General features: G+C 41.3%; 1 protein-coding gene across 1 annotated transcript in view; it reads left to right on the forward strand.

Moving 5' to 3' along the window:
• CDH26 (cadherin 26) overlaps nt 1-26008 on the forward strand; it is a 55412-nt gene that overhangs the window by 10393 nt on the left and 19011 nt on the right. The window contains exons 3-11 of the mRNA XM_054467623.1: nt 983-1087; nt 2846-3007; nt 13773-13920; nt 15491-15657; nt 15854-15982; nt 18298-18483; nt 19749-20008; nt 22906-23048; nt 24785-25024. Of these exons, the coding sequence (XP_054323598.1) occupies nt 983-1087; nt 2846-3007; nt 13773-13920; nt 15491-15657; nt 15854-15982; nt 18298-18483; nt 19749-20008; nt 22906-23048; nt 24785-25024 (1540 nt within the window). The remainder of the gene's footprint in view (nt 1-982; nt 1088-2845; nt 3008-13772; nt 13921-15490; nt 15658-15853; nt 15983-18297; nt 18484-19748; nt 20009-22905; nt 23049-24784; nt 25025-26008) is intronic.

Here is a 26008-nt window from a genome sequence, read left to right on the forward strand (position 1 = left end):
TGGAGTTCTTTAGTGCCCTGCCAATGTTTGGTTTGCAGAAAATAAAATAGTAATTTCATGTGGCCTTTTAGAATCTTGAGGGACTGCCAGAGAGTTGCAGATGATGCTTTTATGTCTAATTAGAATATGAGCAGCCTGCGAACATCAAAATTCAACTGTACACCATAAGCTTGGAGGTTTGTCCACGTCATTTTATTCTTTATGGAATTAAAATATATTGAACTTAATATTTTCCATTGCAGCAGTCATGCACCTACCACTGTGAGGTTTTGCCATATCCTCGTGCCACGTTGTGATTATTTATTTGGTATTGTTCTCTTGGTCAATTCACTGTGTCATTAAGTAATTTTTTTAAAAAAGAACTTACATTTTTGTCGATAAAATTAATGTGGCTAGAAACCAGCTTCACTTATAATAGATGGTAACTGTGAAAATATATAATGCAAACAAAACAATGCTTTAAATTTCATATATTCTCTTACCTGACAAATATCTGAGCCCAAGATCTGAGTCTAAGTCACTCTCTTTCTCTTTGTGTACATGTCTGCACATTTGTTAAAAGGGATATTCATAGACAGAGAGGCATTAAAGGTCTATCAGCACTTAATCATCAATAATTTCAGGAAGATTGAGAGATAAATGGAAGTGGGAAAACTTTCTCAACAACTGTTTGCATGTCTACTATAGGACAGCCATTGGCACATAGCAGACAATCTTTAATGCTATGTCTGGATAGCTCCTGAAATGATCTCAAGAACCATGTCAAATCACTGGACGGCATCCACCCCATGGTTAGAGACGACTCTACAGCTATTAAGAAGACAGGCACTTGGATTTTCCAAGCTTAGGTGGCTGTTGTGGGGATGAGAGAATGCAGGCCAAGTGTCAGCACAGGGCCTTTACATGAAGTAAGGGTGTGATAAATCCTGGCTGTAAGCATCACTGCCATCCTCATTGTCACCATTGTCACTGTAATTTCCAGGGAAAGAGCTACCGGCCTCTACGGCGATCCAAGAGAAGATGGGTTATCACCACCTTGGAGCTGGAGGAGGAAGACCCGGGACCCTTTCCCAAACTCATTGGTGAGGTAAGGTGCCTACTCTTAAGGAATGACCCCATCATGCCCTCTGAGTAAGCATGCCCCTTTTGCCAGGAAGATTAAGTCTTGAAAGGTTATGTGCTAGTGAGGCCAGAGATTGAAGTAGAGCAGAAAGAGCACTGGCCTGGGGTTCAGGATGCCTGGGTTCTAGAACTCACTCTAACTCTACCTGGGTATGTGACTTTGAGAGAGTCACTTCTCCATGTGAGTGTCTGATGAGAATCTCATACAGCAATGGGGTGGTTAATTCCAACTGACAGGTCTGCTTTATTTGGCCCATGCAGAGGCTTTTATTTTTTTTTAAATATTATTTAAAAACAGGGAGATTGTCGGCCGGGCGCGGTGGCTCATGCCTGTAATCCCAGCACTTTGGGAGGCCGAGGCGGGCAGATCATGAGATCAGGAGATGGAGCCCATCCTGGCCAACATGGTGAAATCCTGTCTCTACTAAAAATACAAAAAATTAGCCAGGCATGGTGGCAGGTGCCTGTGGTCCCAGCTACTCGGGAGGCTGAGGCAGGAGAATGGCATGAACCCGGGAGGCAGAGCTTGCAGTGAGCCAAGATCGCACCACTGCACTTCAGCCTGGGCGATAGCGAGACTCTGTCTCAAAAATAAATAAATAAATAAATAAATAAATAGGGAGATTGTCTGAAAAATTTTGCCCTTCTAGAGACTTTTTAAAAATGGAAAGTTCTGGCCACAAGGAACCCACATTCCCACATGACAACAATTAGGTGGGACTTGAGTTACTCAGAATACCAGTTTCCACCCCTCCCTATTGCCTCCCTCATGCTGAGGGTGAGCACTGCCTTGAAGAAGCCACATGGTATTGGAATAGCAGAATCTTTACACCAGGCTCATGTTGTTTATTTCCACTACCTTCCTAGTACCAATGGGTCTTTGAATTAAGTACGGATTAAGCTCTGCTATAGCTGTGACATTCTATGATTCTTAGAAAAAGGAAATAGTGCATGCCTACTGTTAAAAACAAACATAAAGAGTACAGAAAGTTTTCAAGTCTCAGTGGTTAACAGTGTATATGCCTAAGAGTCAGGGGGAGTGAGTGGGTTCATATTCCTACTGCACCACGTCCTTGCTGGGTAAGTTAGAGATTTTTAACGTGTCCTCATCTGTACAATGTGGTCAATGATATTGCCGACATTTCAGAGATGTTTTAAAGATTAAATAGGTTAAGGCAAGCAAGGCATATGTAGGCCCACTCATTCTAAGCTCTTTCTAAATGTTAATCGTGTGATCACTACTTCTTTTTCCTTCAAGGGATAATTGATATTAATAAATTGGTATGTGTGGTTACAGATATTTCTCTACAGATTTTCTGATGTGAATCTGCATCAAGGAAATGAGATCACACTTGGTGTGTTGTTCTGCTTACCTTTCTTGTTTAGTGATGTGTCCTGCTCATCCTTCTGTGGCAGTGTAAATACATCGTTAAAGGCTACAGAGTATCCCATGCTATGTGAAGGAAGTATCATTATATTACTTTTTCATGTTGATGAACATTTATGCTATTTCCAAATTTTCACTGTTACAGACCAAACTGCAGCTAACAGTTCAACATCATTGTTCCTGCATCTCAGCCCATCTGTTTATTTCTTTGGCAGATGTGCCATTGCTGGGTATAATTTCTTAAAGATGCCATCGATTCTTAGCTTTGATACTTGATTATCATAGTGGCTTATTCTCATCCTCCTTTTTTCTTCTTTCCATTTTTCCTCCTTCTAGCTGTTCAATAATATGTCTCATAACATGCCAGTAATGTATCTAATCAGTGGACCTGGTGTGGATGAATATCCAGAGATTGGTTTGTTTTCTCTAGAAGATCATGAGAACGGAAGGATATATGTTCACCGCCCTGTTGATCGAGAAATGACACCATCTTTCATGGTATCTAAAATTTGATATATTCTAAGCTCGGATTTAAAAGCTCTTGCAAGACTATTGTATTTGGTAAGCATTATTTAAGCTGACTATGTGCCAGGTTCCAGGAGATTGAGAAATTATGCCTTGTGACAAGCTTTACAAGTATGCCTGAGACTTTTGTAACCTTCTTTTAGAGTTGTGGACTTTGGCTTTGAAATGATTTCTGCAATCGATGTGAGCTGCTATAGGTCTTTATTCTAATGACCAGTGTCCTAGGATGATTGGGATATCTGAAAGCATTTGGGGATATGGTCACAGAATGTTTATAAAATGGGCTAATTTATTTTTTGATGAGTGACTTCTGAAATATGGAGACAAGCCATAACAGACCCAATGGGTTGCCCAATAGCTGATGCATGAGCAATTGCATACCTGTTGACAATGTCTTATTGTGAGTGCAGGTGTTCTTTACGATTTCATCACTGCAACACTGTGGTTTACTATGAAGTTGAAATTCAGGTTCTAAACTAGGAAAGGAAATTATAAAGAAAAAAGCCCTAAACCATGTATCACATTACTCATCTAACATCATAGGAAGTCCTTAGGTAGTCAAACTTTGTTCTATTTTGACTTCAGTGGAATGGAGCTGCTGGGAACTGGGCTTGGTTCTCAGGCGTGCTTGTCTGTACATTTGTTCATTAACTCTTTCAGGGTGGAAAGACTTTGATTAACATTCAAGAAAAGTAATATATGAAGCTTTTCTCCAGTGATCTCAAAGTACTTATATACACAATAAAAGATATACTCTTAACTCACTGATAGGCTCTGAATCTCTAATTTTTAAATAGGTGAAAGTTCTTCTAAAACTCCAATGAACATGCAAAGATGACTCTCTAGGTCTTCCTTATCCATATGAATGCATGCCTCCCTTCTGTGCAGAATTCACAGTGTCTGTTAAAACGGACTTTTAACAGTGTCTGTTAAAAAGAAGAGTAGTCATAAGGAGACCCTGAGATAGCACTTCTCAATATTTCATGAGCAAACAGATCACCTAGGGATCTTGGTAAAAATGCAGATTCTGTTTTAGTGGTCAGGGTGAAGCCTGAAAGCCTGCATGTCTAAGCAAGCTCCAGGTGATGCTCATGTTGCTGTTCCTCCAGCTTCCACACATTGAGTAGGGAGGACCTAGTGATGGTCATGGTCTGTGCAAGGATGGAACCAAACATTCAGTGCTCACTTGTTGTTGTTGTTTGTTTGCTTTCAATATTTTATTTTTTCCTTTCCTTCGATTATTATTATTTTTAACTTTCATTTTAAGTTCATGTACAGGTTTGTTATATAGGTAAACTTGTATAATGAGGGTTTGCTGTACAGATTATTTCATCATCCAGGTATTAAGCCTAGTACCCACTAGTTAGTTTTCCTGATCCTCTCCCTCTTCCCACCCTTCACCCTCTGAGAGATTCCAGTGTCTGTTCCCTTCTGTGTGTCCATGTGTTCTCATCATTTAGCTCCTATTTATAAGTGAGAACATGCAGTATTGGTTTTCTGTTCCTGCGTTAGTTTGCTAAGGATAATGGCCTCCAGCTCCATCCATGTTCCTGCAAAGGACATAATCTCATTTTTTTTAAGGCTGCATAGTATTCCATGGTGTATATGTATGATATTTTCTTTATCCATTCTACCATTGATAGGCATTTAGGTTGATTTCATGTCTTTGCTACTGTGAATCCTGCTGCAGTGAACATACCCATGCATATGTCTTTATGGTAGAATGATTTAAATTCCTTTGGGTATATACCCGGTAATGGGATTGCTGGGTTGAATAATATTTCTGTTTTTAGCTCTTTGAGGAATCACCACACTGTCTTCCACAATGGTTGAAGTAATTTACACTTCCACCAACAGTATATACATGCTCCTTTTTTTTTCTGCAACCTCACCAGCATCTGTTGTTTTTTGACTTTTTAATAATAGGCATTCTGACTGGTGTGAGATGGTATCTCACTGTGGTTTTAATTTTCATTTCTCTAATAATCAGTGATGTTGAGCTTTTTTTCATATGCTTACTGGCCACAAGTATATCTTCTTTTGAAAAGTGTCTGTTTATGTCTTTTGTCCACTTTTTAATGGGTTTTTTCCTTGTAATTTTGTTTAAGTTCCTTATAGATGCTAGATGCTAGATCTTTTTCAGATGCAAAAGAAACTATCAACAGAGTAAACAGACAACCTACAGAATGGGAGAACATTTTTGTGAACGATGCTTTTAACATTTTAAATGATGTATTAAGGGTTGGCATTCATAATGTCTAATATGAGACTTTGTGTCTAAAAGCTGATAATGCTAAAGCCAAATATCTAACAGCATTTCCTGAAACTCGAAGTTGAGTTGGAAATGCTTGGCGCATCACAGATAGATCCTAGGCACCATTTAGAGCAAAGAGTGACAGTGTGGGGTGGGGGGAAACACATGGCATCCCCATTAGTTCTGTTATGTCAGGTTTTCAGGGCCCTATGCTTGGAGCTCCCTGGCTAGGCCAAATCCATGTTCTGATCCCCCAAACATTGACCACACTTGTCTTTTAATATTGATTTATGTACTTATTTGATCCGTGGCCCTCTCATTTAACTACAAACTTCCACAAGGAAAGATACAGGGTGGAGATTCTGAGGCATGCCCCAACCTTGTGCATCACTCTCCAGCTCATTACCCTGTTTTATTTTCTCCTCAACACCACTCATCACCTGAAATGTGAACTTCATGTTTAATTCTCTGTTGATAGTTGATCTCCTCCATTAGAATGCTGATCTCCCCTCTTAGAATGTTAAGTTCTAAGAGGGGAGAGACTCTGCCTTATTCTTGACTTTGGGGAAAGTCTGCCATTGACCCAGGGTCAAGATCAGGGCTCCTCACATAATAGGTTCTCCCTTAATCATGTTAGATGAAGGAGTAAATGAGTGAACAAGCACAGTAAAATGTAGCCTCGGCCCTGCTGGGTGTTGTGAGTTGAATTGTGTCTCCCAAAAAGACATGTTCAAGTCCTAACTCATGGTACCTACGCCTGTGACCTTATTTGGATATAGGGTCTTTGTAGGTGTAATCAAGTTAAAATGAGGTCATACTGGATTAGGGTGGGCCATAACCCAGTGACCAGTATTTCTAGAAGAAGAGAGAATCTTTGACACAGAGACAGATGCAGAGAAGAATGCCAGGTGAAGGTGGAGGCAGAGATTAGAGTGATGCCAAGGAACATCGAGGTTCGCTAGCAACCACCCGAAGCCAGGAGAGGCAGGGAATAGTCTCTCCCTCAGGGCCTCCAGAAGAACCAACCCTGCCGACTCCTCCATTTCAGCTCTAGCCTCCAGAACTGTGAGAGAGTAAGCTCCTAGTGTAAGCCATGGGGTCTATGGTATTTTGTTACAACAGCCACAGGGAACTAACAGCCAGGGGCTTCCACACTATTTAGGAGCATATGAAATGGTCCAATGAGAAGGATTACCAACCAGGAAGGGTGGCATAAGCCACCCAAATTAGGACATGTCCTAAACACTACACAAATTGAGCATCCTAGCTTAACCATCTGCTCCTGTAAGAGAACGTTTATTGTTGGCTTTGGCAGTCCATCAAGATAGTACATTATTAAAAATCAAGTAAGCCTAATGTAGTGGCAAAAAAACATTCTAGTAGCACTTCTTTACTCTTGAGCATCCTGATGGGGTCTCTAAAACCAGCCAAAAGCAAAATTGTGTTCAGGGGGTGGTGTGGGGGAGGCTAATATTTATTAACTCCATGCGTCTACAAGAAAGCAGTTACACTGGTTGAGAATTACTGTAAGATTTAAGACAGAGGACAGCAACAGAAAAAGTTTTAATTTTTTTCTGTGTATGGACCTCATCTATTTATATCAAAATATGGTCATTTTTGTAGAATACAAAGCTACCCGAAAACCCATCTTTTTATATTTCTCAAAATAATTATTTGTTAATTTTTTTCACCACACAGTCTAACCTATGCATTAGCGATTTTGTGTTGTGCATTTCGTCCTGAAGGTGTTCCTGTGTGCTCATTTGCGTGTAAGGCCGTAGATCTTGTGCCTGTAATTTCAAATAGCCATATGGTGATGCATCAAGTTAATGCACCATGGTTTGTTTATCCAAAGGTATAAATCTTGAGGCTATAACAAAAGGCTGGAAACACTTTCCAAGTGCAGAACATGTCCATGACATTTCTTTTCTCCATTGCAACCCGAATCCCTAGAAATTCTTAGCATCTTGCCAAAGAATAAACAACACTCATGTTTCTCGGGCATCTTATGGAACTAAAGGTCTCATACGTAGCTTTAGGATAATAAATGAAATATAAAATAATAAACATAAAACACACAAGTGGTTCTTTTTTTTAAATGGAAGGAGTACAGTTGGCACAGTTTTACAGCCAGAAGTCAGGGTGATTAAGGAGCAAAGAGTTGCCAGCACAGTCATACATTATGGAGGAGAATGTAGAGATGGTGTGTGAGAAAGCCAATTTATTTGCACAAAAATTTAAAAATGTATGCTAGAGTCCCTGAAGCGGACTAGCTCAGTGGTAGAAGCCCTGAAGCCTCCCTCAGTCCTACTGTGGGGGAGGAGGAGCGCTGACCTGCGCTAGACGTGGGGGCTGCTGTTCTAGGGTACCTGGTGGGACCACGGTGATGGAAGCTGAGGAGTGAGCTGCAAGTCTGCAGGGAAAGGGGGCTCAAGCAGTCATGCGAAACAATACAGAGGGAAAGACGTTTAGGCCCCTGAGGAAGGGGATGGAGAGAGTGTTGCCTAAAGCTTTCAAGGCCCTTAGAGGCTCCCTGGGAGGGCCACCGACTCTGGGCACTGAGTAGCCGTAGAGTGAAGTGAGGAAGAATCGGCGGAAGGTGCAGTCTTGATCCCCGACTGGACTTGGATCTGGGCGATTCCACTTACAAGCTGAAGGTGAAATAGTCACTTAGTCTCTCCATGGTGCAGAGCTGGACAGCAAGGGTGCCTTCCTCCAGGGCTTCCGCGGGGATGAACGGAGGCCATCTAGGGGAAGGGCTGGTGCTGGTGAGTCCGCCCTGGGCCTGGCTGAAGCTGGCAGCCATGCTTCTGCAATAAACCTTTTTACCCCAAGCAGGATACTGTACCTGGCGACCAGTTGGTCCTTGAGAATCCAGTGGTCTCACTGCAGAACAGGCCTCTGCCTGGACCACCCTCGTGCCAGGATCCATGCCCTTTCCCGCTCCCTTTTCTGCGACTCTGAACTCCTGCCTTTGCCCACAGCCTTTTCAGCCTTCAACAAACAAAAGCACTGTTATACTAGAGCAATGAGAGATTCAGACGCAAGTCTCATTCGACTTGCTTTCAAAAATATGTATATTTATTTAAAATACACATGTATGTATTTTATTATAGTTCATATTTATTATATTTTATTAAGATATATATATTTATTTTGTAAGTAGAGACATCATATTTTTCAAATTAATGGACTCTATTTTTTAGAGCAGTTTTACATTGACAGCAGCACAGAACGGAAAGCAGAGTTCCCATCCTCCCCTCCCCCCACCCCCTCCCTTCAGATTCCCCTATTATGAACATTTTGCAGTAGTGTGCGCATTTGCTGTAATGTATGTGCTTCATTTGCTATAATTGTTGAGCCAGTATTTTACATGACTATTAACCAAAACCCAGAGTTTACATAAGGCTTCATTCTTGGCATCTTACGTTCTGTGGGTTTCGACAAATGTGTCCACCATGACAGTGTCATATAGAATAGTTTCACTGCTCTAAAAATTCTCTGCCCATTCACCCCTCCCTGTCCCCAGGACCCCTGGCAACCACTGGTCTTTTTACTGTCTCCCCACTTTTGCCTTTTCCAGTAGGTTATATAGTTGGAATCATACACTATGTAGCCTTTTCAGACTGGCTTCTTTCACTTGGCAATATCCATTTAAAGTTCCTCCATGCCTTTTTTTCATTGTATAATATTCTATTGTGCGGATGGACACAGCTTATTTACCTATTCACCTACTGAGAAACATCTTGGTAGCTTCCAGAGTTTGACAATCATGAATAAAGCTGTAAACCTGTGTGTACAGGTTGTCGGGTGCACATACATATTCAACACATTTGGAAGGGTGATAGCTGGATTGTGTAGCAAGAGTACATTTAGTTTTGTAAGTAACTGCCAAACTGTCTCCCAAAGTGGCTGCACCGTTTTGCATTCTCACCAGCAATAAATGAGAGTTCCTATTATTTATACTTACTTTTTTTTTTTTGAGATGAAGTCTTGCTCTGTCACCCAGGCTGGAGTGCAATGGCACGATCTTGGCTCACTGCAACCTCTGCCTCCTGGGTTCAAGTGATTCTTCCCCCTCAGCCTCCCGAGTAGTGGGATTACAGGCACCCACCATCATGCCCGGCTAATTTTTGCCTTTTTGTAAAGATGGGGTTTCAGCACGTTGGCCAGGCTGGTTTTGAACTCCTGACCTCAGGTGGTCCCCCCACCTCGGCCTCCCAAAGTGCTGGGATTACAGGTGTGAGCCACCACGCCCGATCTTATATTTACTTTTTACATATAAAATTAATAGGGCTTCTTACAAAATTTTATACGACATATGAAAAATCTTACCCCACCCACAACTTTTCCCTCTGGTCTAATTCCACAGAAGGAGAAAATAATTACAGAGAAATTATAACATTCACTCTTCACTTATTAGATTTGATATGAAGTTTTTAATAACTTCTTTGACAATATAATGACCTGAGAACCCTTAACTGCCTTTATTCCTTCCAAATTTATATGTATTTTACTTTTAAAAATTTATTTTCAAAACTTGTGTATGGTAAAATTTGTATCTTTTGATGTGTAGTTCTAAGAGTTTTGACAAACCCTCCTTCAACCCTTAACCCCTGGAAACCACCCATTTCTTCTCCCTCCCAATACATTTACCTTGTTTAGAACATCATAGAGACGTAGTCACACAATACATGGGTTTTTAAGTCTAGATTTTTTTCACCTCACATAATGAATCTTATATTCATCGATGTCATTGGGTGCATCAAGAGTTTCTTCTTCTTCTTCTTTTTTTTTTTTTTTTTTTTTTGAGACGGAGTCTTGTTGTGTCACCAGGCTGGAGTGCAGTGGTGCAATCTTGGCTTACTGCAACCTCCATCTCTCAGGTTCAAGCAATTCTCCTGCCTCAGCCTCCCGAGTAGCTGGGACTACAGGCGCCCGCCACCACGCAAGGCTAATTTTTTGTGTTTTAGTAGAGACAGGGTTTCACCATGTTGGTCAGAATGCCCTCGATTTCCTGGCCTTGTGATCTGCCCACCTGGGCCTACCAAAGTGCTGGGATTACAGGAGTGAGCCACCGTGCCCGGCTGAGTTTGTTCTGTTTTGTTGCTGAGTAGTATCTTGCTTCTCACTTTATAAAACTAAAGGGTGCTTGGATTCTTTTCAATTGTGGTGATGATAAAGCTGCAGTGCACTTTTTTTTTTTTTTTAGATAGAGTTTCACTGTTGTCGCCCAGGCTGGAGTGCAATGGTGCGATCTCGGCTTACTGCAACCTTGGCCTCCTGGGTTCAAGCGATTCTCCTGCCTTAGTCTCCTGAGCAGCTGGGATTACAGGCACCCACCACCACACCTGGCTAATTTTTATATTTTTAGTAGAGATGGGGTTTCACCATGTTGGCCAGGCTGGTCATGAACTCCTGACCTCAGGTGATCCACCTGCCTCAGCCTCCCAAAGTGCTGGGATTACAGGTGTGAGCCACCATACCCAGCCCACATATGGCTTTTATGTGAACGTCAGTTTTCATTTATTGTAGGTGGATACCTAGGAGTGGCTTAGTTGGATCACGTAAGTGTATGTTTAACTTGATAAGCAATTCCCAAATGATTTCTCAGAATAACTGAACAATTTTGCATTCTTATTAGAAATGTATAAGAATTCTGATTGCTCTGCATCTTTGGCTGCACTTGGTATTGTCAGGTTTTTTTCAGTTTAGCTGTTCTAAAAGGTGTGTAGTGATATCTCATTGCAGTTTTAATGTGGATTTCCCTAGTGACAAATGATGAGTTATTTACTATCTGTATCTCTTTTTTTGGAGAGGTGTCTGTTCAAACCCTTTGTCCATTTTAAAATTGTATTGTTTGTTGTCTTTTTTTTTTTTTTTTTGTGATGGAGTTTCTTTCTTGTCTCCCAGGCTGGAGTGCAATGGCACAATCTCAGTTCACTGCAACCTCCAGCTTCTGGGTTCAAGCAATTCTCCTGCCTCAGCCTCCTGAGTAGCTGGGATTACAGGTGCCTGCCACCATGCCTGGCTAATTTTTGTAGTTTTTTTTAGTAGACACTGGGTTTTGCCATGTTGGCCAGGCTGGTCTTAAACTCTTGACCTCAGGTGATCCACCTGGCTCGGCCTCCCAGTATGCTGGGATTACAGGCATGAGCCACACTCGGCCGTATATTGTTTGTTTTCTTATTGAGTTTTAAATACAAATCCTTTGTCAGCATATGAAATGCAAGTATTTTCTCTCAGGCAATTGTCTTTTCATTTTTGTCTTCTCATTCTTACCTTTGTCTTTTCATTCTTTTAACAACATTTCTTACAGAGCAAAAGTTATTACATTTTGATAAAATCCAATTCATCAATATTTTCTCTTCTGGATCGTGTCTTTGGTGTTGTTATCTAACACATTATCATCAAGATTTTCTCCTTTTTTTACTAAAAGTTTTATGGTTTTATGTTTTACATGTAGGTCTGTAATCCATTTTGAATTAATTTTTGTCTAAAGAGTGAGATATAGACCCAGGTTCATTTTTTTTTGCTTATGAACATCTAATTGTTTCAGAATCATGTGTTGAAAAGGCTAGACTTTGTACTATTCTCAAAAATCAATCAACCATACTTGTGTGGGCCTATTTCTAAACTCTCTATTCTGTTTCAGTGATGTATATATTTATCTTTTCATCAATACTATACTCTCTGGATTACTGTATTTTTATAATAAATCTTGAAATTATATAGTGTGAGTCCTCTAACTTTGTGTTTCTTTTTCAAAATGATTTTGAGTATTCAAATTTCTTTGCCTTTCCATATAATTTTCAGATCAGCTTGTTGATATCTCTAAAATATTCTGCTAGTCTTTTGATTGGGATCATGCTGACTTTATAGGTCAATTTGGAAACAACTGTCATCTTGGCAATACTGAGTCTTTCAGTCTGTAAACACAGTATATCTTTTCATTCAATTAGGTCTTCTTTGATTTCTTTCATCAGTGTTTTAATGTTTTCACTAAATAGATCCTATACATATTTTAGATTTGTAAATGGGGCTGTTTTAAAATTTTTATTTCTAATTATTCATTGCTGGTTTATAGAAATATAGCTGATTTTTATAGATTAACTTTATATCTTGTGACATTGCTGAAACTGATTTTTGAAAGCTGAATCAGCCTAAAATTCTCAGGATAAACCCATTTGGTCATAATGTACTATCCTTTTAATATGTTTCTGGGTACTATTTGTTAGTATTTTGTTGAGAACTTTTAACTCTAGATTCATGAGAGATATTGTTCTGTAGTTTTCCCTGTAATTTACAAAAATTTGACTTGGTATTATGGTAATTAACGATAGTCTCATATAATCAGTTGAGAAGTTTTTCTACCTTTTATATTTTTTGGAAGAGACTGTTGAATTGGTCTTTCTTCTTTCATATTTTGCTAGAATTTATCATTGAAGTCATCTGGGCCTGGAGTTTTTTGTTTTTATTTCTTGAAAGATTTTAAACTGTAAATTTCACTTTAAAAAAATATATAGGACTATACAGGTTTTCTGTTTCTTCTTGAGAAAGTTTTGGTAGTTTTTATTTATTAAGAATTTGGTCCATTTCATTTAAGTCGCTGACTTCATTGGCATAAACTTGGTCGTACTAGTCCTTATTCTTCTTCTAATATATGTAGAATCTCTAGTGATATCCTTTCTTTCATTCTTGTTATTGATAATTCTCTCCATTTCCTTATTTTCCCTCATCAGTCCCCCTAGAGGTTTATTCATTTTATTGATCATTTCAAAGAATCGCTTTTGGTTACATGACTTTCTCTATTGTTTTGTTGTTTTCCATTTTATTGATATGTGCTCTTACCTTTACTATCGCTTTCTGTTTGTTTGGATTTATTATGATGTCTTTTTAAAATTTCTTAAGGCGGAAGCTTAAACAATTGATTTGAGACCATTTGAAGTGAAAGACTTCACACATGCATATTTGACACGGACTGACTTTTCTTATCCAAGTACAGAAGTAACTGCAGTGGCCATTTAAAAACATAGCACGTCAGTAGCTGTGCGAGTTACTGTAAATGTTCACTTTCCCAAAAATCTTTAAGTGTCTGCTCTCTGTGATGTTTCAGTAATATTCAATTAATATATTTATTTCTCATGACAATACTGATAGGTTTTAGAAACGGAGGCTCACTAGCAACCTGCATGTGTTTACCCAGTAGAGAGACTGAGATTTGAACCTAATAATAACTGATCATTTTTTTCCAAGCCAGAGCATTGGCTTGTTCTACACATTTGCTGAGCACCTAGTCTGTGCCAGTACTGTGCTTGCTCTCTGGGGTACTTGGTAAATGAGGGCAGTCTGATTCTTGCCCTTCGGAACTCTCAGTCTAGAGGAGGAGACAGATGTAAACACATAATTAGGATAACAGTTATTTTATTAGAGTGTCATCAAGTAAATGGTTCTGCAGGATTTTTACAGCTCTCTGCTTCCTAGGTTTATTTTGATGTTGTGGAGCGCTCAACAGGAAAAATTGTGGATAAATCCTTGATTTTCAACATTAGGATCAGTGATGTGAATGATCATGCACCCCAGTTTCCAGAGAAGGAATTTAACTTCACTGTGCAAGAAAACCAGTCTGCAGGTGTGTGCGGCTGGGGGACTGCCGGGCTTCCCTCTGTCTCTGCTCTGTTCCTTTTCATTAATATTGATGAGGAGTTTGATCCTAGTCATCTTCAGGGAGAGTTTTTACTGTTCACATCTCAAAGGTCGCAGGCCTTGGATCTGAGCGAAATGCTTTGAGGTCTGTAAGCCTCGTTTTGTATCGGCAATAAAATATGTGGGAATTACATCAGTGGGAAGGGTTGATATGTAAATGCCATTCTAAAAATAAAGCCACATGCAGTGAGGGAGAAAGAGCTGGGTGATGAGCTTCTGCATATCTGCACATTTTTTGTCTGTAAAATGGCAACACGATCACATCTATAGCCTCCGAGTTACAGATACTGTGCATTCTTAAACCCAACCTACTCTTACTAGAATGTGGATTTATTTTAATAACAAAAACCATTTTTTTGTATAATCATCTCTCCAAAAAATTCCAAGAAATGAAAAGACTGAAAAAGAAAGCATCTTTAATGTTACCCATGAGAGATAACAACCGTTAGTGTTTTAGTTTGTATTCTTTTAGCATTTTTCTTTGCATTTTCTGTGTGTGCATATACACATGCTGTATGTTAAAATTATACATGTGTATGCATTCACACATTTTTATGTATAATTACAAATGCATATTTGTATATACATATATTTTTTCATCTTTATTGTAGTACACATTGTATATGCGTATATAGTAAATATTTACACATATTTGGTGTGCTTTTTCACATGTGCATATTTATAAATTTCCTCTCTAAAGGTGCAATTTTACTGTTTGTAACCTGATATTTTTCTAAAATACCGTTGTGTAATATTTTATGGATGTGCTTTAAAGTATTTGACCGATCTCCTATTGTTGAACATTTATTTTTTTTGCCACTTTCTGTTATTTTTATAAAATATATTTCAATGATGAAATTTAAGCTAAATCTGTGTCCCAGTCAAGCATTATTTACTTAGCATGAATTCAGAGACATAGACTTGCTGGTTCGCACTGCACATACAACGTAAGGGTCCTCATTTGCTTACCTGCCCACAATCCGTGAAGGTGCCTGGTGTGTTGTTGGTCTTTGATAACTACGTGCTTGAACATTTTGCTATGTTTCTTAGCCATTTCCATGTTCTGTCAGTTGCTTTTTCCTTTCTTTTCTTCATTTTTCTGTTACTGTGTTTGTCATTTTTCTTGATTTTAACCTCTGCAGTCTGTATTAAGAATATCTGCCTGCCATGTATGTTTCAAATATATTTTCCTGCTTTATCATTTTCTTTTAAATTTTGTCCACAGTTTTCTGCCAGAAATTAAAAGTGTAATCTGATCCACCAATTTTGTCCTGTAAGTCTTCTGCATTGGCAGTCATGATTAGAAAGTTCTTGATCTTATAACTAATTAAATATTCATCCTTATCTTTTCTAGTATGTCCATGGTTTATTTTATATTTAAACATTTCACTCATTTTGGTATATGCCCCAATGCCATTTAGCAAATAATTCATCCTCTTACAGGTTTGATAGGCTACCTTTATCCGATAGTAACAATTTTTAAAAATTCTTTCTAGGGCAACCTGTTTTTCAGATGTTAGCAGTCGATTTGGATGAAGAAAACACCCCAAATTCTCAAGTCCTTTACTTCCTCGTTTCTCAAACACCATTACTGAAAGAAAGTGGTTTCCAGGTCGATCACATTAGTGGAGAAATACGACTCTCTGGGTGCTTAGATTATGAGGTTATGTGGATTTTATTATTTTTTTTTAAATGAAATGTGTGGCCCATCCTTGAGCCCCAGGCTTAGATTCTACATTTGTAGTGGGGAACCCTCTGTGGCTAGATTTGCTATTGAAATTCCTAAACAGAATGTTTCTTTATTAACATTTTCCTTTCCTGTATTTGAGGGGCTTAACTTTCCTTTTCCTCCCATGTAGACTGCTCCTCAGTTTACACTGCTAATCAGAGCCAGGGACTGTGGAGAACCGTCACTGTCATCCACGGCCACCGTTCACGTGGATGTGCAAGAAGGCAACAACCACAGGCCTGCATTTACCCAGGAAAATGTGAGCCTCCTGGGCCTCCCCGACGTCTAAGCCCCAAAACAAGTAGCCCCTGGGTCCTAGGCTCAGTCTTTCTCGGGGAGGGTGTTAGGCTGTTATCATATTGCTATGAAGAAATACCTGAGACTGGGTAATTTATAAAGAAAAGAGGTTTAATTGGCTCATGGTTCTGCAGGCTTTACAGGAAGCCTGGGGCTGGCACCGGCTCAGCTTTTAGGGAGGCCTCAGGAAGCCTATGATCATGGCGGAAGGACGGGGGGAGCAGGCATGTCATTTGGTGACAGCAAGAGCATGCAAGACACGGGAGGTGGGTGGGGGAGAATGAGGAACGAGAAAGGTAAGAGGGGCCGCACACTTTTAAATGACCAGATCTCATGTGAACTCAGGGCCAGAGCTTCCTTATCACCAAGGGGATGGCCGAAGCTATTTATGAGGGATCTGCCCCATGATCCAAACACTTCCCACCAGGCCCCACCTCCAACACTGGGGATCACATTTCAACATGAGATTTGGGCGGGGAGAAATCTCCAAACTATATTGGGCAGTCACCCAAGATAGGTGCAATTCTCCAAAGTGACTGAAGCTAGAATCCAGAAGCCAAATCATATTGACATAGAAGCACTTCATAATGGTCACATGAGCTTACATTTTTGACTGCTGTATGCCAGAAACTGTGCTAAGAACTTTTACATGCATTTTTTTCATTTTTGATTATTGAAACTACGACATGATTTCTGTTTTACAGATGGGAAAACTGAAGTCTAGGGGAAGACAGGGAATTCCTGTTTACTTGGAGTCAGGGTTCCTATGCTCAGCCCAACTGACACTGGGCCAGATGATTATTTGGAGTGGGGGCTACTCTGTGTGCTACGGGATATTCACCAGCATCCCTGGCCTCCGCCCAGTAGATGTCAGTAGCGCCCCTCAGCTGTGACAACCAAAAGTGTCACCAGACATTGCCAAATGTCCCTCAGGGAGAAGAATCACCCTTGGGTGAGAAGTCTGCACCCAAGCTTTTCACACCATGTTCAGGATTCTAGAGGGAAGGTGAGCAGGTAGGCTTTGGCCTCGCCTTCCACACCTTACCTTATCCAAGTACAGAAGTAACTGCAGTGAACATTTAAAAACGTTGTATATTAGGGTCCACATGGGATTTCCCAGGTTGCAAGACTGCCAGCCTTTAAGAAAGTGTTGAAACCCACTGTGTAAGATGGTTTGGGAAGGATGCTCCACCTAAGACACGTGAGATGGCTAAGAGATAAAATAAGAATCACTCAAGATCTATTTCCAATATTTTATTATTGCATATGTATTTTTAAAAAAGTAAATATCCACCATATTTCCTTTCTTCTGACTCTCTCAGTGAGCCCTTTCTTGACTATTGAGTTAAAACCCTCCCACTTCTTTCCTGGGACACACTCTAGCCCCTTTGTGCTTTCTGCTGCTTAGTAGTGTTCTACTTAATCAATTAGTTTTATTTATTTTATAAATCCCCCTACACACACACACACACACACACACACACTCAGCTCTCGGCTCCATCAAGGACGGAATTTTTGCCTGTCTTGTTCACAGCATCTGAAATGGAATGTGGCACATAGAAGCTGTTGTTGAATAAATGATGCAAACAATTATTTTTAAAAGGTGTAATTTAATTAGAAAAAAACCCTGTATAAACCAAAGTGAAATGTTTGCAAACCAAAGCACCTCACCAGAAGTATATAATAACTACAAAATAATATTATGCTTAAACCTTGTTTCAAAATCTTTTCCTGGCTTGGTAAAAAGCAATGCTCTCAAAAACACGGCTGGAAAAAAATATACCCTGTTATTTTGAAGTGCTTGTCTAGAAACATTGTCTCCAAAAATATTGAATAACAAGCTATTTTGAAGATCTACATGTGTTAGATAAATGATCACCTTAATCTGAATAACTACAAGTGTCCTATTTTAGGGGAAGAGCTAGGATTTTTAGAGAGCATAAACTAGGATTGCGTATTATTATTTTTAAAATTCTTAGAAAAAATAGGGCATTGAGTTGGATTTAAGAGTACTTTAAAAATTATTTAGCGAGTCACAGGTAGGAGGGGGCAGATATTCCAATGGATGCACCTTCTGCTGTAACAGACGGAGTTGCAAATCCCTTAGGGCAGGTTTAGCAGCATGAGGAATATCCCCAGGGTGTTGTGATGAGGAGCAACATTCTTTCTCCTTCTCTCTCTTGCTCTCTCTCTGCTTCTCTCCCTCCTTCCTCTCTGCTTTCCTTTTCAATTGTGTTTTTGTTTCCATGACATGGACATGATGATTGCTTCTTTCAGTATAAGATTCAGATTCCTGAAGGCCAAGTCAGCCAGGGTGTGTTGCGTCTCCTGGTTCAAGATCGAGATTCTCCATTTACATCAGCTTGGAGAGCAAAATTCAACATATCGCATGGCAATGAAGAGGGACATTTTGATATTTCGACTGACCCTGAGACCAATGAAGGGATATTAAATGTTATCAAGGTAACACCATACCGGTGACATACCAACCAGTTGGTGGCAGACGCTGAGGCCTCTTCTGTAGGATCACTCATAATGAACTAGGGACCTAACGTCCATGGATGCTGGGTGTTGGGCCCATTACGTACCGTGTGTCACCAGGCGAGGAAGGCAGGGTCTCAGTGCCACTTCTGTGTGTGGGCTGAGGACTCCTCCTACCAAAATAATATCAATAATAAAACTTATTTTGATATGACTAAATACTTCACCATTTAATTTTTTGTTGTTGTAGGCAAAATGTAATAGATTTACATAGGCCTTAAAATTATTATTCTTTTTCAGATGTGATTAAAAAATGAAAACATTTTCTTCAACACTAAAAGTTCTTTCTTTTCATTTGAATTTTCAATCTTTAAGACTTTTAAAGTTTAAAACAAATGGGAGTGCATCTGTGTGGCCCCAAGAGTATGGAGAGCCCCTGGCACTGTGCCTAATGGAGAAACTGGCCTGGAAGAAAGTATTAATATTACCATCTCATTTACTGATTAGGAAACCAAAGCCCAGAGGGGTTAGGTCCTTTACACAAAGCCACACAGCTTGAGGGGTTGAGTGGAGGATCCCACTGGGGCAGTCTGACCCCAGTGCCTCTAGTCTTCATTGCTCACACCCAGACCTAGAGTTACCAGGGCCTCTAGTGCAGTGCAGGGCAGGTGAGTCACCTGGGGACAAGGCAGACCTGAGTCAGCAGGTCTGGCGCAGGGCCCGAGATTTGCCTGCCCATTTGACCAGCTCCCAGGGGATGCTGATGGCCTGCAGACCGTGCTATGACTAGCAAGGCTCTGTAGACGCTGCACCAGATGCCTGGGGTTGAATTTTCAAAATATTCCCAGCCTTTCAATCTTTTTAAGTCAACTGACCACTTTGTACCCTGAATAACTATGATCATTAATATCTATATTTCCCTAAGTTCCCCTGATTTTTTTGCTGCATGGTTGTCTCATTAATGTTTCATTAGGCTATGGTTTTTGTTGCATTTTTCATTACCCTCTGAAGGATGGTGGTTCTTTTCAACCAGCAGAGGAGGAGGGAAAAAATAAAAGAGAAAAGAACTCCATAAATGATTTGAAAATGAGCTGAAGACTGTCTTTTGATCATTATCAAAGACAACGTAAATAATAAATGAAGTGCAAAAGCCACAAGCTCTGAGTTCGCAATGATGACTCGGCGCTGGGCTTCCTCTGGCCAGAGGAGCAGCTGGTGCTAATGAAATCCTCTCTCTGGGGTTCCAGGCTTTGGATTATGAGACTCGCCCAGCGCAAAGCCTCGTCATTGTCGTGGAGAATGAGGAGAGGCTCTTCTTCTGCGAGAGAGGAAAGCTTCAGCCACCAAGGAAGGCAGCAGCAAGCGCCACTGTGAGTGTGCAGGTGACAGACGCCAACGACCCACCAGCCTTTCACCCCCAGAGCTTCATTGTCAGTAAAGAGGAGGGCGCCAGGCCTGGGACCCTGTTGGGAACTTTTAATGCCATGGATCCAGACAGCCAGATAAGGTGAGAAGAGAGGGCCAAGAAGGGCGGTTGTTTAAGTGGAAATAGCCACATAACCAAGAGGGCTCCTGTTAGAAAACCAGCTCCTTGGACGTGTTCACGAGGTTGCCTCAGCCTCTATGATGAAAATACAAGAAGCCACAGTGCATGACCATTGGCCTGAGTTAAATGTCATCTTCCATCCATAGATTTTTCTGACCCCAGCAGAAGAACTCACTTGTTGGTTTTCCTTTGCATTTTCCATGTGTTCCTTTTGTATTCTTTCCTTTGTGTTAGAATAATTCGTTATATTTTTCTATCTCTCCACTCTGTACCAGAAGTTATAAACCAGTACCTCTCTTGCTTCTGGGCAAGAAAAGTGAGGGGTTTTTTTGGTAAATTGTGGTAAAATATACATAAAATTTACCATTTTATCCATTTGTAAGGGTATGGGTCAGTGGCATTAAGTGCATTCACAACGTTGTGCACCATCACCTCCATCCATCTCCAGAACTCTTTTCATCTGGCAAAAGAGAAACTCTGTCTCCATTAACCACTCATTCCTCATTCTCCCTTCTCCAGCCCCTGGCCCCCACCCTTCGACTTTTTGTCTCTCTGAGTTTGATGACTCCAGGTCATCAAAGTAGAATCATACAACATTTGTCTTTAGGTGACTGGCTTATTTCACTTTGTATAATGTCCTCAAAGTTCATGCACGTTTAGCATGTATCAGAATGTCCTTCCTTCTGATGCTAAGTATGCATATGTGGTATTGACACATTTTTGTTTATCCACTCATCCATCGATGGGCACTTGGGTGGCATATGGCCTGAATCTCCTGATGTTCTTGAAGAAATGAAAGAAATTGGCATTTTTGGGTCTGTGTTCCATAAGACCATGATCATGGGGACAGAAAGGGGTCATGAGTCATGCCCCTTCTCTCTCCAGGCTGAGCTCAGCAGTTGGCCTCAGACCCCATTCCACCAGCTTCACTCATTTCTTGTGCTTACTTGGCCTCGGTCCACACTTCAGTGTGACATTCCTCCCCTTACAGCAACACTTCTCAACTTATCTGTTGGGAATGGCTAGATTTTTTTAAAATTTACAATTCATTATGGAGTGATAAGTTTGCAAAATATAATGAAATTGAATTACTAGAAAAATTTTCATGCACTAGGGGGACATAGCAATGCTGATCACTCTAAGAGCTTCTCAACACTTGCTCTTCATTTTTGCAGTTATCTCATTGTGAGCAGCCAACCAACAGCTCACAGATCCCTTCTGGTGCACAGTGGTGTACCTTGAGTTAGCAAGGCTCTTAAGAAGTAGCTGTCAAACTATAGTGTGTATTAGTCTCTGGGGGAACTTGTTAAAATGCAGATTGCTGGGCCCCACCCCTACAATTTCTTTTCTTTTCTTTTTTTTTGAGATGGAGTCTCTCTCTGTCACCCAGGCTGGAGTGCAGTGGCATAATCTCAACTCACTGCAACCTCCACCTCCCAGGTTCTTGTGATTCTCCTGCCTCAGCCTCCTGAGTAGCTGGGACTACAGGCACATGCTGCCACGTCTGGCTAATTTTTGTATTTTTAGTAGAGACGGGGTTTTGCCATGTTGGCCAGGCTGGTTTCCAACCCACCCTTAGAATTTGATTGAGAGGTCTGGAGCCAGGACTGAGATTTGCATTTCTAAGAAGCTCCCAGGGATGCCTGTGATGCTGGCTGGGGATCCCTTTGGGTACAACCAATAGGAGCCTTTCCTAATTCGTTGCTGTCTTCCTATCTCTTGGGGATGGTTGGCTCATACGTAGGTCTCAATAAATGTTTGGCCTGTGCTGAAATCAAGAGCTAAACAGTCCATCATTTTAGCCTCAATATGGCTTTGTTCAGGAGGCAGGATGAGTGTCTTTTGTTACAGGGTAGAGGCGTGATCTGGGTTGAGGGGCAGCTTTGGTTTCCTCTAGTTCTGCTTCATCTGCATTAGCTGAGGGAGCTGCCTTTTGGCCTGAGATAATCCACAAAGGAACTCTGAGTTTCTTCCCCTCCTTTGTAAACATTGCAAAATCACAGTGCTTCTAAGGAACTTCTGGAACTTTCCCTAAGAAGTGAAGCAGTGCATGAAAAGCTTCAATCCCTTTAAAAACTGTGACCCACCCAACATGAGAGAGGGATCCTTGTTGACCCTTTGAAAAGCATTTGCCCAGATGATGAAGAAAAAGCGTAAGGAGAAACTGCCCCTCTCCTCACCTTTCTGGGACCTGCACTTTTTGTTGTGGTTGTTGTTTGCCTGATTCCAGGAGGTTCCTGCTGCGGTGCCCTCAGCAGGTAGCTGGGGTTGGTAACCTGGCAAGGTTGCAAAGGATGCCATCCAATGGCTGACAGCTCTCAGGAACCCTGGAGGGCTTGGCATGGCCCACCCCTTGAAGTGGTGTCAGGTTCACATAGGTGAGGGGGATGTGGACGACCACTTTGAGGAATGGGGTTACCCAACTGTGAACCGCTGGGGCTCTGCTGCAAAGGGAACACACCAGGGGTAAAGTCCTAGGTTTCTGTTGCAAGGGCAGGTTGGTTTTTCACACTAAGCTAACATCATCTACAGGCCACTGAAAATGGGTTCCTTTCCAGGATGAAACATCTCCCCAAGGCAGACAAAACTATATTCAGTCCAACAAGGAGGGTGATGCTTGGTCTTCTGGTGAATGTCGATTCCACAGACTTAGGAGTGTCTTTAGGCTGTCCTCCCTGTGCTTCCATTCCTTTCGTGAATTAAACACTCTCATAGTTTAATTGCTCTTAGAATTTCTCAAATTACTTGTGGTAGGAATAGTGTTTCTATGACATATTTTGTTTTTTTCATGCAACTTTTTATTTCTTTTCATGTAAGTTTTTAATTTTAAAAATGGCTGTCCGTTTTCCTTCTACAAGATATAAACTGGTTCATGACCCAGCAAATTGGGTCAGCGTAGACGAAAACTCCGGAGTGGTCATCACCGTGGAGCCAATTGACCGAGAATCCCCTCATGTAAATAACAGTTTTTATATAATCATCGTTCACGCTGTTGATGATGGTGAGTGTTTACCCAAAATTGGAAAAATAAAATGCTCATTCTTGCTTCCTGTGGGAAAATAACCCTGGTGAGCATCTTTCAGCACAGCTGAGAAAAGGATAAAATAAACCTTGTTATCACTCTGCATCCATGCTGGTGATTATTTTTGGTAATAATTCTTGTAATGGTAAACAAGGGACCAATACCATCGAAAGAGGGCAGTATTCATTCAGAAGAGACAATTAAACCAGCAAGGAGGCTGCAATCAAACCCAGCATCTTTTTCATCTGTTCATGAGCTAACTCTTCAGCTCTTTATCAAAGCCAATGATGTGTGATAAATATTTAGCACAGCTTCCTTGTGCTTGGGATGGCATACGAGCTCAGGTAAATGGGACTGACTGTAAGGGACACATTTGTCATAAACCAGAATGGGTGGTTTTATGAGCATGTTTCAGCATTTTTCTCTACACTCTCCTAAGACTGAAATTTTAAACACACCAAAACAAAGTCGAAGAAATAAAAATGTTCAAATAACTTTAAAATTGTATTTAAGAAAGTCTGTGAACTAAAACCCAGGCTCCAAGTGATATGTCACTATACGTTCCACTCTGTAATTAACTAGTGGAATGTTGGTGGGGGGCAATGGAGATATGAAACACGTGTTCCTAATCAGTATTAAGGGAGGAGAAAAAGTGGGGCCAGTGTTTCAGGGTTCTGTCATTCTGTTATGGATGATTTTATGATTGGTACTTTTTTTTCCTTTATTTTTTGCTTTTTGTATTTCAAAAGCTTTTGGGGTACAAGTGGTTTTTGGTTACGTAGATGAATTATGCAGTGGTGAGGTCTAAGATTTTAGTGCACTGGTCACCTGAGTAGTGTACCTTGTATCCAATGTGAGGTTTCTTAGCCCTTGGCTCCCTCCTCCCCTGCTTCTGAGTCTCCAGAGTTCATGATATCACTCATGCCTTTGTGTATCCATAGCTTAGCTCCCACTTATAAGTGAGAACATACAGTATTTGGTTTTCTATTCCTGAGTTATTCACTTAGAAGAATGGCCTCCAGCTCTATCCAAGTTGCTGCAAAAAACGTTATTTCATTCTTTTTTATGGCTGAGTAGTATTCCATAGTATACATATGCCACATTTTCTTTATCCACTCATTGGTCGATGGGCATTTAGGTTGGCTCCATATATTTGCAGTTGTGAAGTGATGATTGCCACTTTTTTTAATTAGGAAAAGTCCTTTTAGATAATTGTAGATTCACTTGCAGTTTTAAGAAATAATCTAGTGGATCCTGAGTATCCTTTGCCAGTTTCCCCCAGGGGCAACACCTTGCAGGACTACAGTGTAACCTTGTAACCAGGACATCAACGCAGAGATGCAGCGCATTTGCCTCCCCTCGGGGGCCCCCATGGTGCCCTTCTTTAGTCACACCCATTTTCCTCCACCCTACCCATCCTTGACGCCTGGCACCATTGATTGACCTTTTGTTTTTTTAATGATGCCACATTCTACCTTGTTCTACAAATGATTTGAGGTGGTAAGTGCTTTATTAGCGTACCTTACCCAAATGTTCTGAATGTTCATAAAAGCAGGAAAACAGATCACGTGCATGCCAGGAGAGCTTATGACCTTGAAAGGGAAACATTCCAGTATTTCAGGAATATTTTTTTTCTGAGAGACGGAGAGTGCTCATTCTCCAGGGCTCTGTGTGCACGAGATAAACAACTCCTGAAACTTCCTCCCCTGTGCAAGGTTTCCCACCGCAGACTGCTACAGGGACGCTAATGCTCTTCCTGTCTGACATCAATGACAATGTCCCGACTCTCCGACCACGTTCCCGCTACATGGAGGTCTGTGAGTCTGCTGTGCATGAGCGCCTCCACATCGAGGCAGAGGATCCGGACCTGGAGCCGTTCTCTGACCCATTTACATTTGAATTGGACAAAACCTGGGGAAATGCAGAAGACACATGGAAGTTGGGGAAAAATTGGGGTGAGTTTTTGTATTGGTCACGGGCAAAGAGTGGGAAATGCCAGATATCCAATTCAAACAGATTAAGGCAAAAAAGGACTTTATTAGCTTAAAAAGCCAGAGAAGTCTGTGTTCTGGCAGAGCTGGCTCTAGGTGCTCAAAGGATATCCCTGGAAGCCACCTTCCCACACATGGTCTGCCTTTCTCTAGGTTCCTTCTGTTTTAGGAAACTCTTCTCATCGGGGGTAGGAGGCTGCTGGGAGTCCCTGAGACATATCCTAGCATCTGGCAAGAAGGGTGTTTCCAGGGAAGCTCCAGGATTGATGTCACTGTTTGGCCTGGGTCAGCTGCCCTGTCAATCACTGTGGGTGGGGCTTGGGAGGGCGGATGTGCTGATTGGCTGGTTCCCAGCCCACACCTGGACCTTGTTGGGATCTGGGCTCAGCCTCTCCTGATTCATACTGAGAATTCAAGATGTGTGGGCTTCCCTAAAGAAACACTGGGGCACTGTTACCAGAAGATGAACATGCTGAGCAGGTTAAAAGCAACTGGCATCCACTGTCAACACTCTCCTCTGTGCCTCTAGCCGTGGCGTCTGTAGACTGTGGCACGGTTTCAGCTGAAACTGTGTGCTCAAGTTTGTAGTTCTCAGACCTAGAGTGTGTGGTAAAGCACTTTGCCTTGCCCAAAGAGAGGTCTGGTCTTTGTCCTTGGGGTCTGGGTGATCTCTGGGGTGTCTTGGGCTGAGCCAGATAGGGGCAATGTGATTTAGATTGGGGACTTCTGGTCACATAGTATCAGTCGACTACCAGAGAGGCTGGAGACTGAGGCCGCCCACCTGGGAGGCCCACCAGGTTGCCTGACCAAGCCCCAGGAGGACACTGGAGCCTGAGGCTCAGGTGAACGTCCCTGGCTGCAGCATCCCATGTGTTCTGTCCCTCATCGATGCTGACCTGGCTTCTCAGGAGAGGATGATTAGAAGCTCTGCTGCTGGTGCTTTTCTGG

The sequence above is a fragment of the Pongo pygmaeus genome, chromosome 21, assembly GCF_028885625.2.
Source record: "Pongo pygmaeus isolate AG05252 chromosome 21, NHGRI_mPonPyg2-v2.0_pri, whole genome shotgun sequence".
NCBI lineage: Eukaryota > Metazoa > Chordata > Mammalia > Primates > Hominidae > Pongo > Pongo pygmaeus.